The sequence below is a fragment of the Apodemus sylvaticus genome, chromosome 11 (assembly GCF_947179515.1).
Source record: "Apodemus sylvaticus chromosome 11, mApoSyl1.1, whole genome shotgun sequence".
Lineage (NCBI taxonomy): Eukaryota > Metazoa > Chordata > Mammalia > Rodentia > Muridae > Apodemus > Apodemus sylvaticus.
The window spans coordinates 37,770,207-37,788,731 of record NC_067482.1 but is presented as its reverse complement, the minus strand read 5'-3'; the positions used below and the strand labels follow the sequence as shown (position 1 = coordinate 37,788,731).

General features: G+C 40.9%; 1 protein-coding gene across 1 annotated transcript in view; it reads right to left on the bottom strand.

The window, feature by feature from the left end:
• The window catches only part of Corin (corin, serine peptidase), a 200,033-nt gene that overhangs the window by 168,344 nt on the left and 13,164 nt on the right, over positions 1 to 18,525 (bottom strand). The window contains exon 2 of the mRNA XM_052199307.1: positions 850 to 991. Coding sequence (XP_052055267.1) covers positions 850 to 991 — 142 coding nt within the window. The remainder of the gene's footprint in view (positions 1 to 849; positions 992 to 18,525) is intronic.

The following is an 18,525-nucleotide window of genomic DNA, read 5'->3' as shown; positions in this document are numbered from 1 at the left end:
GACCATGTGTTCATGGTGTTCATGGTGTTCACATCTAGTATTGGTTTCATTATAACCATCACTAGCATTAATAGCAATAGCAAGTCATGGGGTCACATGGCTGAAACTGCAAGTTTTCCCAAGTGAAGCCAGGGACTATCCACTCATTGATTTGACACATTAGGATCTAAAATGTTGGAGTAGACTATAAACTGCTTCCTCATTTAGTTAACTTTAATGTTGACTTCCTTTATGAACTGCATTACCGGTCCAGTGACTGGCCCAAATTGAGACCCATCTCAAGGGGAGGTTCTGAGGCCTGACACTATTACCGATGCTATGAAGTCCTTACAGACAGGAGCCTAGCATGGCAGCCCTCTGAGAGGCCCAACAAGCAGCTGAATGAGATAGACACAGATACTTACACCCAACCAATGGTCTGAAGTCAGAGACCTCTGTGGTTGAATTAGGGAAAGGCTGGAAGAAGCTGAGGAGGAGGGCGACCCCATAGAAAGCAGTCTCAACTGGGGAGTCTCTGAACCCCCGAGATCTCTCAGACACTGAGCCACCAAGCAGGCAGCACACACTAGCTGGTCTGAGCCCTGACCTCTGCCCAACCCCCACCCTCACATATGCAGCAGAGCACTGCCTGGTCTGTATATGAGAGAGGACCCTTGAGTGACTTGAGGCTCCACAGAACATGGAGACCTGGTGGCATGTGAGGGAATGTGAGGGTGTGAGGACATCCTCTTGGAGCTGATACTGGAGGAGAAATGGGATGAGGAATTGTCAGAGGGCAGAAGGGGAGGGGATAACAACTGGACTGTAAAAAATGATTAAAGATTTAAAAAACAAAACAGCATGACCCACCCACGAAGGACAGCAGGATGGCCAGCAGCACGATGAGGGCGCAGATGCAGGGGATGAGCACCAGCAGGAGGAAGCGAAGCAGATTAACAGTCACCAGCTTCTGCGGACAGCCCTCGCCCACGCTACTGTCTGCTCGCAAGACCTGATGGGAGAGAGAAATGAAACATGGTTTTAATATCACACAGAAGCTCTATGGCTGGTATGAAATTTTTACATTACAGGTGTCCTTTCAGGAGAGCACTATTCCTAAGAGGTCTGGCATTGTGTGCTGGAGGGCATGAAATAAAGGTAGTCAAGAAAACATAATATACAAAGCAAGTGAATAACTGCATATATAAACAAATCCTCCTCCTCCCTCTCCTCCTCGCCCTTCTCCTCACCCTCCCTATTTCTCTTTCTCTTCCTCTTCCTCTTCCCCTTCCTCCTCCCACTCTTCCCCCATGTAAGTAAGGCAATTACTCTACCAACCTTCCTTTTTACTTTTTTGTTATATGCCCTGAAATCTTTTTCATTAGATAAAGTTTTAATGATGTTGCAGCTTGTTTTTCTTAAGAAGCATTTGTCAGATTAGCAGTATTCCAAACACTCTGAATTACCATGGCAAGAACTCCCCCTGAGCCAGACGTAAACAACTCAGAGTTGTTTGACACAGTGATCAAATACTGTTGAGTAGAACACTTCATTCTTATTTGTCTCAGTCCCAACACAAGTCTACACACACACACAAACACACACACACACACACACACACACACACACACACACACAGATAAAACAAGGTTTTAGGCAGAAACAGTTCTATATGGTTAAGTATTACTGACCACATATCTACTAACAAGTACAACAGGAAGAGACTGTCATGGGTGTCAGGGACACCGAGTCACTCAGAGGGTGTGCCCTGCTGCTCCCTGCTCTATGCATGAGAGAGTGCGAGAGACCACAGTGATGGTTCAAATGTTCTTGTCAGCAAATGCTTTACATTGTGCAAAGTTCAAGCTCCTGTCTGGGAATTTGTTTATTACAAACGACTAAATGGAGGCAGGGGCTTTCTCAGCAGAAGCCTGCGATGCTACTAAAAGTGCTTCAAGCGATGACAGGCTGCTGCCCTAGTACCCAGGGCAAGCATAGCTCCCGATTCTTGAACCTCAGTCTTCCTCTTCTGACAGCTTTGGCACATGTCTGTTAACCTCCGTGATCTTTTGGAATACCACCCTTTAGTCCTGAACTTTCTTTCTTGTTATATTGTGCAGGTTCTGTTGTGTGTGGTAAGCAGTCCCTACTTCCAAACTAATTCTTTGCTGCTTTCTATATGTACACAGAAACTCTACTATTCTAATAACCCCAGTACCAACCACTCCTCCTTATGAACCTGCCATGCATGGCCAATTCTCTTCCTCTGTAATGAATAAGTAATTCTCAATAAAAGAATGGGTCTGAACAAAGCCTTTTGATTATCAAGACTACTCCAACAGAATGGTCCTGTAGGATTGTTACAACATCCTGGCTGGCCCCTCATCATTTCCATGACATGCAAAGGTAATGAACTGGCAAATTTGATAGGTTCTTCTGAGGCATACAGGAAGTGCTCACCACAGATGCAATGGTGTCTTCAGTAACCTTAAGAATTCTCCATAAAAGACACTGTTTGAAAGAACGTGTGATGTTAGCTAAAGAAGGGCTTCACTTCTCAGGCTTCTGTGTCTACCAATGCATTTCCACTGCACATGGTATAAGACACCAGCCAAGGTGAATTCATTTAATCAGTCTACAGTTGGTCCTCTGGCAGATAGAGTGACAACATAATAAAATAGGTCTGTGACAGCACCTTGGTCACAGCTCTGTCATTGGACAAGAGGACACCCATCAGGCTTGTAGGCAACAGTTCCATTTATCTGATGAGACTGAAGGCCAACAGAGACAGTAACAGGATTAACTCAGTTAAGTATTGAATGCCTGGAATAAGTCTAATGACTTCAAACCAGTGATCTCTCCAAAGCTTATACCTTGTAGAAGATCTACTGCCATGGAAACTCAAGGGTAGGAATATGGTTTCATAAGGAAGGACTGCAAAGAGGGTATGCTTCAACTAACATAATTCTAAGAAAAGTAACCCAGAAAAAAAGTATGCTTGAGGAGGAAATATAGAGAGGTAAAGGGTCATGAACTACCTCCAGCTTCTCCCCTGCAATGACAGAAACCATCTCTTCAGTAAGATGGCCATGGAACTATTTTAAGGATAACTGTCCCAGGTTATGTACAACGGCTCCTTGCTTTCCAGAATGCTGTAGCCAAGCACAGAAACAACACATTCAAAAGTCATAAAAAAGGAATCGGAGACTCGAAGTTCTAGAATCCCATAGAAATGTATATAAGTGCATAACCTTAAGAAACTATACTCATGATTAGTCTATATACTCTTACCGATGGCTAGGAAATCAATTCATTTTCTTTCTTTTCTTTTTTAAGTAAGAGAATGGAAAACTCTGTTTTTCAGCGCTGTCTTCATGGTCACATGGTTTTCTGCACACACTTTTGGCTCCTGAACACTGTGCCTAGAAATATTTTGCCAGTTACAGTTCTGTGAGGCTCTTCTCAACACCATGCAATGCAGACCTGTATTAGTCAGGGTTCTCTAGAATAGAACTGAGAGAACATAGACATGGGACTTCACGAGTCCAAAGCTGGCTGTTTACCATTGGAAGGACCAAGAATCCAGTGCTTATTTTGGTCCATGAGGCTGCATATCTCAGCTGGTCTTCCGTATATGCCGAAATCCCAAAGAAGGGCACTAATGCCAGTGAGAGAATAAACTTGCCAGTAGGCAGAGTAAAATCTTCCTTCCTCCATGCTTTTGATATAGGCCACCAGCAGAAGATGTGGCCCATATTGAACTCAAAAGAGCCAGATGAAAGCTCTTCCTACTACAAATGACTTAAGGAAAAATATCTCTCACAGGTGCACCCAGCCCCTTGGGTTTTAGATAATTCCAGACATAATCAACTTGACAGCCAAGAATAGCCATCACAGCAACTGTTAGGCAACTGCGAAGATGAACCCGAGCTTTCAGGAGGCTCTGAGCGGCATCCTCTCAGGTGACGTTCATCTTCAGAACAGAACCTTCTCGTCTACCGGAAGTGAACCTCCTTGAGACTATGTGATGAGCTCAGGCAGGCATCTAGTGAGAACTGTACATGTGCATTATAGAGCAATCCACATTGATTTTTTTTCTAATCTCATTGTGGGGAAACTTGCTTCGTATAGCTTAAGAGCAACATCCATGTAAAAAGCTGTCTGTCACGTTTGCTTTTGTAGCATATAATGATAGACTCACCTCTCCAGGAACATTTTCTTAAGTCAGATTATTTCCACTGTGGCCTGTCTCCTCCCTGTATTCTATATTTCTAATTCTGTAGTGTTTCTCTTTACTTCCAAGTTTGATCAACTTTGTCTGAATTTCAGGACCTCCTATCAAGTGAACCTCAAATCATCTTCCAGTCTCTCCATTCTCCTTTCCCATGTGCCCTTATGCCTACTTTAGAGTGTTTGAACCTCTATTGCAAACACCTCTCTGATTCTCTGAGCACCCATATTCTTCTGGGTTCCCCCTCACTGCCATGGCTAGATTTTCATCAACTTGACATGAATTAGAATCAAATGGGAAGAAATGTTTTATTGAGGTTCCATCCTGTAGACAAGTTTGTAGGGCATTTTATTGTTATTGGTCTTTGTTGTCGTTGTCGTAGTCGTTGTTGCTAATTGACAGAGAAAGACCCAGCCTAGTGGGAGAAGTCTGGGCAAGAGGTCCAGGGTAGCATAAGAAAGCAAGCTGATGCATATGTTAAAAAATTCCTCCCAAGTTTCTACTGGCCACGGTCTTTATCACAGCAATAGAAAGTAGGCTACCACCTGGCTTTGAAAGCCAACACCAGGAGAACATAACAATCTCTTTCTCTCTGTGTCTGTCTCTCTGTCTCTATCTCTGTCTCTCTGTCACTGTCTCTCTATGTGTCTCTGTCTCTGTCTCTCTCTGTTTCTCCATCTTCTGTGACTTATCTGACAGAACTACTTGACTGGTGAGTTTAAAAAAAAGTCCTTCTCAAACTCCTCTGCTCTGATGTTGCAAAGAGAAGAGAGCCCACTGCAATTTCCATTTTACAGAAAAAAGTAAGACTATCGTATGGCACTTCCTTCACTTTCCTAAATCTAAACCTCTAGACCTGTTCGTTTCCACACCTTGGTTCTCTTTACCACAGAGAAGTTGCCCCTACATCATGGACTGACCCTTCTACCTCTGCTCCAAATGCTGCTACCTTCATTCAGAAGCCTTACATTCACTGTTTTAATCTTTCTCTCCCCTCCCCATCTCTCTCCTCCCTCCTTTCCCTCCTTTCCCTCCTTTCCCTCCTTTCCCTCCTTTCCCTCCTTTCCCTCCTTCCCTCCTTCCTCCATCACTGCATCCTCCATGGTCAGAGTTTTTACCAAACCTAAAAGCTGAGTTAAGCATTGCTAGGGAGATAGCAAGCCCAAAGACCTGAGTTCAGATTCCCCCAAACCCAGGAACTCCCGGGCGGGTTTGATGGCTTGCCTATAATTCCAGCCTTGAAAGACAGAGACAGGGGATGTCTACAGTAAGTAGGTCAGTAAGACTAGCTGTATTGGCAAGCTCTGGGTTTCACTTGAGAGTCCTTGCCTCAGTGAAGAAGGTTGAAAGCATTGGAGGGTGATTCCTGATATCAACCTGGGCCTGCCATCTGCACAGACACAAACACACACACACACACACACACACACACATACACACACACACACCATATGCACACACACCATACACACACACACACCATATGCACACACCACACACACACACACACACATCATACACACACATACACACATCATACACACACACACCATACACACACACACACACACACCATACACACACATGAAAAATGAGGGGATGGTGAGCACGCTTCAGTCTCTGCTCACTTTATTAATCCTCAAGCCTATATCCCACTCCAGCCACTCAAATAATTTTACTCAAATAAGTGAGTAAATTAAATAACCCAAAGAAAATTATTCTGCAGTTATGCAAATGACTTCTTTCAAAATAATGTAGCCCTAGAAATTTCCCTCATGGGCTCTAGTCCTGAATCATTCAAAGTCTCTGCAGTGGAAACTACATTGACAAATGTTCAACCAGAGTGTTATAATGCTAAGTAAGATGTGGATCTTTGTATGGAAACTAAAGCTAACAAACCAAGCTTCCTAGGTCTCGAAGTGGAAACCTACACTCAGACCTCTTTATTACGAACTGAGGAGTCAAATAAAAAACTGTGCTGTGTTAAGTAAGGTGTAGTGAACCATCATGCTGAGATATGACAAGGGCCCTGTAACTCTACCATCCCCCAAATCAGAGATGCCTAGACATTTCTGCTTCCTGGCATCTTAAATGTCTCCTTCTCCTGCTCTGCTCCTGCTCCTGCTCCTGCTCCTGCTCCTGCTCCTCCTCCTCCTCCTCCTCCTCCTCCTCCTCCTTCTCTTCCTCCCCCCTCTTCCTCTTCTTTTTCTTCTCTTAGTGGCCATAGACCAAAAAGAAATGCCCAACAATTCTGTTGATTTGTTAAGACCCTTGGTCTGACGATTTTATAAGCTTTCACATTCTAAAACCTTAGCTGTCCTTCAAAGGAATACCACTTTTGTATTGAAATAAGCATCCTTCCCCACCCCATTCTCAAATAACAATTGCAACAATGGGATACATTCAGTAGAAAAGTAAGTAAGACAGTAGTAAAGGTTAGAGTAGAAAGGGGAGCCCTGGAGAGATGGGTCACAGTGAAGAGCAGAGCGTGCACTGTCTTCCAAGAGCGCCTTTTGACTCCACTCTCCCACAACCTACCTGTACCTTCAGTTCTGGGGAATTCAATACTATGGCCTCCTCAAGCACCTGCTTTCATATGCAAATTCTCCATATTACATACACAGACATAGTTAAAATGGTAATTTTTTTTAAAAAGAAAGAGGAGGTTCAAGTTCATATTTAACAAATCAACAACCTAATTAAAAAAAAAACACACATATCACATTTTCACATCATTCCATGATGTCACTAAGCAAATGTCATCCTTAGCCTCTAGTCAGTTTTTAAGAAATAGTATTCATGTTCAGGTGCTATCTACAAAGAGACGAGGTATGCTCTGCCTTATGCTACAGCGTCAGATGTGCAGATATTCCAGTTATGCTGCCTCATGTATGATTTGTTTACACTAGCATCAGATATTAGGTAGCCTTATAAATCATTTCAGCTGCCAAGCTCTGTGTGGTGTGCATGTTAATTCTACCTGCAAACTGTGTCTCTACATCCCGGGTGCCATTAGCTATTAATACCAAAATCACTGTATTCCTAAACCCACTATAAAATTATACAGACAGAACAGTTAGTCCAAGAGTCTGAGAGTTTGGAGTATCCAACTACTCCTTGCTAGAGGAAGGAATTACCCTAATTCTGATAGCCATCTGGTGGATTAGTTAAAATTATTTATTGCTTTAAAGGTTATTATAGCACCTAACTAACTTTAAAAAAGAAGTGTGTTCTTAAAACACAACGAGAAAGTAAACCATCACAAATCATGAGCAGCCTGTATTCGCTTATTTTATTGTAGATCAATAGATATATATCTGTTTAGATAGCTGAATGTATATATTGGAATACTTTATGATTTAAAATGACCACATATCTTTTTAACCAGAAATACCTTGTAATTTCTTGAAGGCATTTTGGAAATCACTGAGTTAGCAATTTTCTATTTAATATGCACAATGACAATGTTGAAAGATGTGAACACCATGAATCTGCACACTGGTGTCGTGACATAAAAAAATAAATAAATAAATTGAATACAAAAAAGGTGAGCTTGTCTTTAAAATTATGGCAGGATAAAATGACTTCATGGCAGAAGACTGGGTTACAGTAGCAATCACAGTTTAAAAGTCATCCAAAATCAAAGCTACTTTTGGTTGAGAAAAACTTAGTCCTGTGGTTCTTGAGGTAGGGAAATGGAGAGCTACTAATGTGTTTGTGCTCTGCTGGTTACAAAGCAGGTAACAGGCTGCAAGGACAGTAAGTCACTCCCACTCCTGAGGCCTCCACAGGACACAGATGCTTGTAGAAACTCTGTGGGGATAGCATCACAGATCAACATCTTCTCAGGCTCAATGGTGCAAACACTGAACTCCCACTGGACTCTCAGACTGGAATATTTTCCTGCCCAAACACCAGTCCCAACTGTGCTTTGATTTTTTTTTTCAGTACTAGATAGGGATGGAATCTCTTCAGTCCATCTCCACTCAGTGTGCATCAAACATCAACAAATGCTACCCCAAACTTAAAATGAATAGTTGCCTGTGTTAGCTGTGTACAGCACATTGTTCTCAATCAGCCATGAAAGTGTCCCTCACAAGAATTAAAAGTAGATTTGCTGAATAAGAGATCAAGAATGTAGGTACTTCTCAAACTAACCATCTGTCAGATTTCCATATTCGCTTCCACTGTACAAGTAAACAAAGTGCTCCCAAATCATCCATCAGTGAGTTTCACTAGACCCAAGTGTCTTTTGTTGCGATGTTTGTTTTGAATGTCCCAAGAGGCATGGAGAATGAGCATCTGGTTTTCAGTAAGCCTTTTCATCCCATTTTCTGGCATTTAATTGAAACATATGAGGTTCAAACAACTCAATGCCCTCTCTCAAAATGAAATTACTGAGTTCACACCAGAATACATGGTTCTTCAAGCCAACCCTGCCCACAGCCTCTCCTTTGAAAATTACAACAGCACCAGACAGTCCTCTCCCAAGGATATTCATCCATCCAAGAATGGATGTTCAAGCTCAAGACTGTGTAACACAATGTTTACTCTGTCTAGGAGATGAGATAATTATCCAATAATGCAGACAGGGTGTCACATCTGTGTCCCTGTTTTAAAGGTGGTGTTGCTCAGCTCAAGTCTGAACTATGAGAGAACAGATTGGAATGTTTCAGAAGTGACTTATGTAATTGACTTGACCACTGGAAGTTTAGGTGGCCTTATAAAGCCATCTCTTTACCCTAACCATATGCCTATATCTGCAAATTAGAAATGGTCTTAGTCAGGGTTTCTATTCCCGCACAAACATTATGACCAAGAAACAAGTTACAGCGGAAGACAGCAGTGTTTTGGAGATGTCAGTACCATGAGATGACCACCAAGAACAGCTGCTGCAGTGGAGTACAGGCAACTGGACCTTAGATGACAAGGTGGGTGCTACAAAGGGCAGGACTGGAGAAGTGACCCAAGCCCTTGGAGGAGCCCAGAAGATCATGAGTTGAATCCCAGACATTGAAAGGTTGGAATCTGATTTTGCTTTTGATTGTGACTGTTACAATATTTTTTCCCTCTTGAAGGAAGAAAGTATTTTAGTGGAGACCACAGTTAAGAGACTTTGAATTTTTAAAAGACTATATTTTAAAAGATATTGGACATTTTAAAGGGATTGAACTTTTAATATGTAAAGACTGTGGGACTTTTAAAGTTATTTAGATCTTGGGGATGAATAAACTAAGGGTTGAGGCTTAATAGTGATATGTTTGTGTGTCAAGTTGGCAAGGGGTCAATTGTACTGGATGGTTTTGTGTGTCAACTTGACACAGGCTGGAGTTATTACAGAGAAAGGAACTTCAGTTGGGGAGGTGCCTCCATGAGATCCAGCTGTGGAGCATTTTCTCAATTAGTGATCAAGGGGGGAGCGCCCCTTGTGGGTGGTACCATCCCTGGGCTGGTAGTCTTGGGTTCTATAACTGAGCAAGCCAGGGGAAGCAAGCCAGTAAGAAACATCCCTCCATGGCCTCTGCATCAGCTCCTGCTTCATGGTCTGCTTGAGTTCCAGTCCTGACTTCCTTTAGTGATGAACAGCAATGTGGAAGTATAAGCTGAATAAACCCTTTCCTTCCCAACTTGTTTCTTGGTCATGATGTTTGTGCAGAAATAGAAACCCTGATTAAGACAGAAACCAAAAATTAAATGCCTTGATACTACCACAAATGTGCAAAAAAATTCAATGAAAATGGTAAAGAAAACAAAAGGGTTTTTTTTCTCCTCTTCTTTGTACAAGTTCATGAAGCTCGGAGACCTGATTTCTCCCTGGTTCAAGAGCTGGGAAGGAATCTGCAACATTCATTTCCCTGGAGAAGCGTTGTCTTTACTCTTGAGAGGCTACAAGATAATCCTTGTGCCCTGTTTTCTTCAGAGCAAGATGGGAGGATCATATTTCCACAATGGTTGCAAACATACCAAAGACCCCCCCCCATCCTGAGGAGGAGGAAAAGGAGAAGGAGGTGGTGGAAAAGAAGGAGGGGGAAAAGGGAAAGGACTACCCCCTCCCCAGTCCACCCTCAAGATGACTTTGCCCTCAATATCAAATATTTCAATGCTGTCATTTCATGGGAAACACAACCTAAAGGTAATGAAATTTTTCCTTGAACATAGATATAATACCAGAACTCTTTCTTTCTCCACATTTTGGAGAGTTTTAAAAATCCGTTTCTTTATTTCTATCTGTCTTTTATTTATTTATTTATTTATTTATTTATTTATTTATTTATTTATTTATGTGAATTTTTAAAACAATGGAGATAAATAAAGAAATAAAAAGGTTAGACTATTCATTCCTTGGGAAATTAAGTATTTGCCTTTTACTCATTAAAAAATGCTTTTAATTTTGCATCCTGATTATATCAATATACAGATAAAGACGCTTATATTGTAGAAAGGAAGCAATCTCTTTTTCCAATAGCCAAAAGGACATTGAGGAATTTATTCAAACTGGGGAGATTTAACTGACTCTCACATTCTGTCGCTGGATTCCCTGTGACTTCCAGATGGGAAGAGATTGGCAATAGGAATAGACATCTAAAATATTGAATTTGTACAGCTGAAAACAATCAAGAAGAGCATACGCGACCGAGTGGATTTTATGCTCTAAGACAACCCGTCTCAGGCAGTCTCAGGCATTTGATGCAGAGCAAAGCACAAACAGATGTGGAGTGGTTAGCCTCTGACCCCACCTGCTGAAAGGGACCCTGCTGTGCAAAAGCACTAGGAGGGATGGCATATGTGAGATAAAGTGGCTGTTTCTTTCTGAATGCCTAGAGCAGAGGATGAATTCCAAACTTAATATGCATTGTGTCTTTTGCCATATATCAGGAACATTCTAGTAAAGCAAAAATGTGTGTGGAGAGCCTCATAGGAACATGATACCTAGGTTACATGTTGGTGTTAATTTGGCTTATTCCAGGAATGTTTATCCTGAGCCTTCTTTGTACACAAGTGTGATCCAGGCACACAATGAGGAAGACCTAGTCCCTGACCCTCGGGCACTTACCTCAGAGCCTCCCTCCAAGGAGATAACATCATTACCACTCCAGGTAGACAAAGGACAAAGCAATACAGGCAAGTTTAAAATGACTAGGGATCAATCAGTCAAAGGCACAAATAAGACAGAATTTTGCACCAAGATAACTGGAACTCTTGTCCACACATTTCAATGAATCTCAAGGCATGCACGTGGTGACTGAAGGAGGCATTTGTGAGGGAAGTAGCCCCTCTGTCTTTTGAGCTGGTCAGTTTTTCCTGTGAACTCTTGTGCATTTCAAGATACTTAGCATGCCTGGGTATGACCTATAAATGCTGATGGGAACATGAACATTCACATGCACACACACACACACACACACACACAGAGAGAGTAACTAACAAACATAGTCCACATTACCTGTATGCAAACTCAAGGGTACCAGCTCCCTTAGCTAAATACCACTTGGACCATTCCATGGATCAGTCCTGCTTCTCCTCCCATTAACTAACATAAAGATCTTCAGATAAGAACAGGATTGTGTGTGTTCCCCACACAGAAATTGGTCATTTACCTTCTATCCTGATTTCATTTCTACTGCCATGTTAAAAGACCATAACCAATAAGCAACTTGGGACAGAAAGGGTTTATTTGGCTTGTTGGTGCCAAATACAGTCTCAAAGGGAAGTCCCTATAGTTCAAACTGGGGTCAGTTACTGAAGCAGAGGCCATTGAAGAAGGTGACTTCTTTCATGTGGTTTATTCTGCATATCTCTATCTCCATCTCTATGTGTGTATACATATATATGTATATATGTGTATATGTATATATGTATATATCAGCATATACTCAGAGGTGGCACCACCCCCAGTGGGCTAGGCTTACCCACACCAATGATTAATCAATGATTGTCAACAGGGCAATGCAATGGAACCATTTTATCAACTGAGGGTCCCTCGTCCCAGATGACCCTAGCTTGTATCAAGTGGACAAAACCAAAAAACAAACAAAAACTAACAAGCACACCTTCATTTCAAATAGCATGTAGAAACATAATTTTAATGTCAAAATCAGTTAATTAATAAGGAGTATTATAATTTAAGCCCTTTAAAACACTGCCAACCACATTAGCCTAGGAATCTTGAGGAAGAATAAGACGAGATCCTAGAGGACAAACATAGAGTACTGCTTGGATAGGAAGGATGTGAGGTCTCAGCCCTGGTAGACAAGTACCCAGCATGCTCTGCTCTGTGTGAAATGTCACACTTTGACTTCTGTAGGCTCTGCTGGTTCCAGAGAAAACTGGTCCATTGTTTCATTTGATGCTGAGCTGGGAACAAGACTTTCTCAAGAGTTGAGGGTGAGTAGGGCAAACTACGCAACACCAGAAATGCAATCTCTAGGACCCTTTTGGATCTCAAAGATACAAGTGTGAGTTTTGAGTTTTGTTTACCAACAGTGTTAAGGTGAGTATCAGAAAGAATCAGATCCAAATCCTGCTCTGTTGTTTTGAACTACATTCACGGCCATGGAATGAAAGTAACAACAGAGTGACCAGCACCTCAGAACCATAGGACTTGTCCACAAATTCCAGACACCTGCCATCTTGTGGGCCTAAGGTCAATGGACTCAGTAATCAAAGATGTTCTGAACCAGAATTGGTATTTTCAGAGACCTAATTCTTAGATTTAGATATAGGAAGATATGCAGCTATTTTCAAAATAAAAAAGAATTGCAGTCATCATGTGCCCTCCGTCTTCTGGGGATAAAGTAGAAAACCAACTCAGTAGAACTTTTTTTAAATGTAAAGGCCCAAGCGGCAACTGAATAGGCCTGGGGTGACCACTCAATTTTTGCAAGGTCTGCTTATCCTGGAGAGTCAAGGTCATGATATTTACAACGTAGTTCACAATTATGCTACTTCATAATGTGGAGATTACAGGTTCTCTTCCAAGATCCATGACTTCACTAGACCTGGGTAGTTAGCTAGGTCTATAGTACAAAGAATGATTTCCCTCTTGTTGAGTAAGTTCAATTAGAGAGCTGCTGGTTACTGCCAAGGTATACATGCTACTATGTTGGTTATTGTTGTGGTTCATGGGTGTCATTGTTCAGTGTCATTGCTGCTTGCCTCCTTACATTCTAAATATTTGTCCTTATACCTACACCTAAGTGTAGTCCTCAGTCTGTATCAAAAAAAAATTCTCTTTGCAACAGAGAATAATACATAAATAATAAAACCCTAACTATCAAAATGAAGAGCTATGAAGCCAAGTTCCAAGGGCTACAGCGCTAATACAAGTCCCTCAGTTAAGGTTTTGGAATCATTCTGGAAGAGGGAGCTGTGGAGGAGGGGGTGGAAATATTGTTAAGGCCAGAGGACCCGTGAGATTGCTGTGAGGTTCTACAATGATAAAGTCTTGTCAACATGACTGCGTAAACATGAGCTCAACAAGGACAAAAACAATAGACATGCTCACACGGTCAGGAGCCCTCAGCCTTACACAAAGAACTACAGGCAACTAAGGAACACTGGGAGAAGAAAACTTAGTCTTTTCCAGGAAAGAGAACATTAGTTGGTTAACCAATGCCAAATGGTCCGCCCTGAAAACGTATTATATATTTAGAAATCTCTCTCTCTCTGTGTGTGTGTGTGTGTGTGTGTGTGTGTGTGTGTAAACAATTAATGAAAAAAAGAGGCCAAATTTGAAAAAAGAAAAGAAGGGTATATGGGAGGATTTAGAGGGAGAAAAGGGAAGAGAGAAATAATGTAATTAGATTATGATCTCAAAAAGTAAAATAAATAATCTAAAAAAGTAGATACCAAACTGATGAAACCCCAGGGTGGCTGTCAGAAGCCAAACAGAGCCATTCTGCATATGCATAAGAATTCTCTTCACACATAATAAACACACATACACACACACATTCACACACACAAAATGAGCTCACAATAAAAACTACAAAACACACAAGAAAATGTCAAACTGTGGAAGCAAGTTCCAAAGCCCCTGTCCCCAGGGAAGGCAGTATGGCTGGGGAGAAAAACAGCCATCAGTGGCACAAATACCCATCTAATAAATGCTGTGGAAACGAAGTACCAAGCCAAATGCAATGGACATGCCTGTAATCTTAGCACTCAGAATGCTGTGGCAGTAGGATAGCCATGAGTTTGAGACCAGCCTAGGCGAGGACTCTGTCTCAAAAACAAAAGTATGGAGTAAAAGCTTTATAATGTGAAAAACAATTTGAAAAACTGATTTCTACATTTTAATAAAATGTCCAGTTCAACTAGAAGAGAAAAACATCTAATATTTAAAATACTTTGGCAAAAAAAGTATCAATGATTACTTCCTTCCTGGTACTTCTAGATGAATCTAAGAACTACTTCAGCCTTGTAGGAATCATTCTGATACAAGGAATCAGGTCCTGGTCGCCAATTGGTTCTTGATCTATCAGTAAGGAAGCCATGGGCCGATTGCTGGGTGGAAGAAAGAGACGGGACTTCCAGGTCCCCAAGAGTTAAAAGTCAAGCAGCCATGGAGATGGAGGGCAGAGTGGCCACTGGCCACTCCCACCAGCAGACAGCTGGGGAGGTTGAGCTGGGACTAAATGTAACTGAGCAGGTGGAAAGGTGCAGAACTAAGAGTATTGATAAGGGAGTATTGATAAGTATTGATAAGGGAACACTTCTCCAGGTGGGAGATAAGTAGCTCCCAGCAACTGTGCCAAAAAGGCAGGTTGAAATTGAACAACTGTGTGTATCTGTTTTTCATCTGAGGATCCAATATTCTCAGGACAGGGGCTGGGTGCACAGTCTGTTCTGGAGCTTAGGCGGAGTGGCAAAAGCTACACACAACACCGCCTTAAACAATTAACTGAACACACCAGCTTCTTTCCACTGGTACTTTTATTTCTTAATATGTTAATCCATGCTTATGATATTAAATGGTAATGAATGTTTGACTTTTGCGGTCAGAATATCCACAGTATAAAGAATTACATAACAACTCTTAAAATTATAAAACGGTGATGGAGAGGATTCAAGCGTACATATCCCAGAGCTCCATCCATCACAGTTTTCAATTTCATTTCAACATATTTTTCAGAGTTAGTAATTTTTAACAATGAAGCAATTTTTCAGATCATAATATGTTTCACAAAGAATATGTACCATCTTTCAACTCTCTCAATTTTATTACCAGTGCTAAAGTTGTCTGTATTTTAAAGGCGAAACAAAGCACAGAACTGATAAATATTTAGAAATATGTTTAATATGATGAATGTACTAAATTGGTTTATACAAAGGCCGGCCCTCAGATCAAAACCAAGACGGGCTAAGCTAATTTAATTATTATCTTTTAATGTTTAATAGATGCCTTGATCTATCAACTTTTAAACTCTGGAAGAAATATACAATTAAAAGTTATGATTGTGGACTAACTATTAAAAATAATCCTATTTTCAACTAAACTATTTTTAAAATGTTATTTTATAATCACCAAATCAGCTTTTCTAGTAGCATTATACTAATTTGCTTACTAAGGTAAAAAATTATTTTCATAGCTATAAAGTTTGTTGTGTATATACACAAGTTAACAACAACAGCAAAAAAATCTAATGAAAGCAAAAAATGTCTTTTCTCCTTTTAAAAGAAATTAAAATGCCTATACATTTAGGGAAGTAAGTAAAAAAAAAGAATGAAAAATTCTTGCTCAAATAACTTGATACTCAATTGCCTCCTAGATGTCTCATTTTTCTGTAATTTACTAATGGATAGTACCTACAGCCACAAAATCACCTCCCAAATGACCAAAATATGACCATCAAAGCCAAGTAATTAAACCCATGCATGTCTACCATCTAATCTTCAGGCCCGATTCAGGATTCTCTGGTAGCTCCAATGGTAGGTACATCACAGACAAAGAAGGCCAACTTTATAATTATGACAATACTTAGTTTTTGTGGAGTTTTGTATTATTCATCCTTCACTCTCATTTCCATGAGTTTAACACTTTATAAATTACTAATCAGTAATACTCTAGAATATTCCCATTATAGTTTAATGTTAAACTTTGACATCTTTAGAAGAAATATCATTAAAGTGATATTATATTCCCATTGCTTTTTATCAGTCTGCCCACTTTTTATTGATGATAATCATCATAGCAATTACATGATAAGAGTGTGTGATGCAAGTCTCCCAATTTTAACATTATTATCACTTCTGGGATCATTAAAAGACATTCACAGCAAGGTGCTATGGCCTTTGCTAATATCCCTTCTCTTCAAATTTTCTGTTATTATTATTTTAAATAAAGGCAGACTCATTGTTTCCTGTTTCATTCAACATGGGGCTACAAATGTTACTTAATGGAAAAAGAGCTTGCCTAGCATGCACAGAGCTCAAATCTAATACCCAGCACTGAAAAAGCCCAGTATGATGATGTGCACATGGGATCCCAGAATCTGATAGATGGAGGTAAGAGGATTAAAGTTCAAGATCACCCATGGTTACACAGTAGCTTATGGGACATATGAGACACTGTCTCAAAACAAGCAACCCCCCCCAACACACACACACACACACACACACACACACACACACACACACACATTCAGGAAATCCATCTTATTATCCAATGGCTTGTGATATGTTAATATCATTACTCCTTTCCATGTTCAGCCTGTCATCTGTTTGGCCATTGGGAACCCATTCAAGCTTACTTCCATGTTCCCCAGACATGTCCCACTCCATTCTGGAAGAACCCTGTGTTCTTCAAGCAAAGGTTTTGGAATCTTGTATTTGCCTCAATCTATCCTTTCTCCATGGAACTTGAACAAATTCATGTTTTAGAAACATCCCATTGAACTGACAGGGCATTCCCTTCTCTCTTGGAATGTTCTGATTGCCATTTTCTCCCAGTACATAGAATTAGAGTTGAAAGTTTCATATAGTGTGTGCCCTCCACACATACACATGCTATACAAATGTATGCATACTATGTTATACATGTGCTTCATACACACACATATTATATATGTATATATGGCTTGTATATGAAATCTTGGTGCTATTTTACCAGGGATTGGAACCTTAGGAGGTAGGTCCTAGATGGAGTCAAGCCTTTGAAGATTATATATCTTTCCTCCTTTCTCTCCTGGGCACATTAGGTGTGTCTACACAGAGCAGCTGATACAATTACAATCTGAGTCTAGTTATGTATGCCTCTTCACATTCCCTTCATATCTCCATTTCTAATCCTGTGCCACCAGGCTCTAGGCCTACCCAGTTTTGTACCTCCATATTTTTAGCCTGTTTCTCCAAGAATGTGAGATCTGGATTGTTCTCCAGTTTATTTGACTAATCATCTACCCTGTACCTACTCTGTCTTCCTCCTCCCTAATGCCCAGATAGGTGTCGTGTCAATCCTCTCCATGTCCCCTCATGCTGTTGCGTGTCCACACATGTACGTGTTTCCCTAATCCTACTTGGACATGGATCACCTCTTAGATGAATGAACACCTGCCCATGCACACAATCCTTATCCTTGGAGTTACTGTCCTACCCCTATACTCCTGCTCCATGGGATGGTCTCCAACCTATATACTCTTGTACCTTGTATCTCATCTCTCTGTGTTCACCAAACAACTCCAAACTAAGCTGTTCAGCAATGGGTGAGGAATAGGAAAACACTGTGAAAGTATTGAAATCCTTAAAATGCCATCCATGTTATAGCTTTTTATTACTCTTTTAAAAAAATACATGAAAAAGAAGTAGAACTACAAGAACCACATCTGCCGTGTGTTGGGGTTTGGTCTGGTGCTGCTATGAGTTCAAATGCTAAGTACTGGCCCCCAAGATCTGGTTGAGCAGATCCTCATATAAACCAAATGATGCCATATAAATCTTGCTCCCCAACTTAAAGCAATTGATTAAATAAAAACGGCTATAGCCAATTACTGGGGAGAATAGAAGGAGGCTGAGTTTCAGTGGCTGGGCTTGGAGTCACAGGGAGGGACCAGGAGAGGAGGAGAGGGGAGAAGAAGGAAGGAGGAAAGAGGGGGAAGACAGCCATGACAGATCTACATTAGACCAAGAAAGAGCACATGAGTGAACACCACCCTACCCCACCCCCGTACCTCCCAACAGACTGATGGAGCAGAAATAACCTGGGAAGACTCAAACAGCAAGTATATTTGGAGAGCACAGCTGGGAAAGTAGATAGTCTACCTTTAGAACTAGATTAGAACTAATTCCCCAGTAAATGTGCAAAGGCCGAATAAATA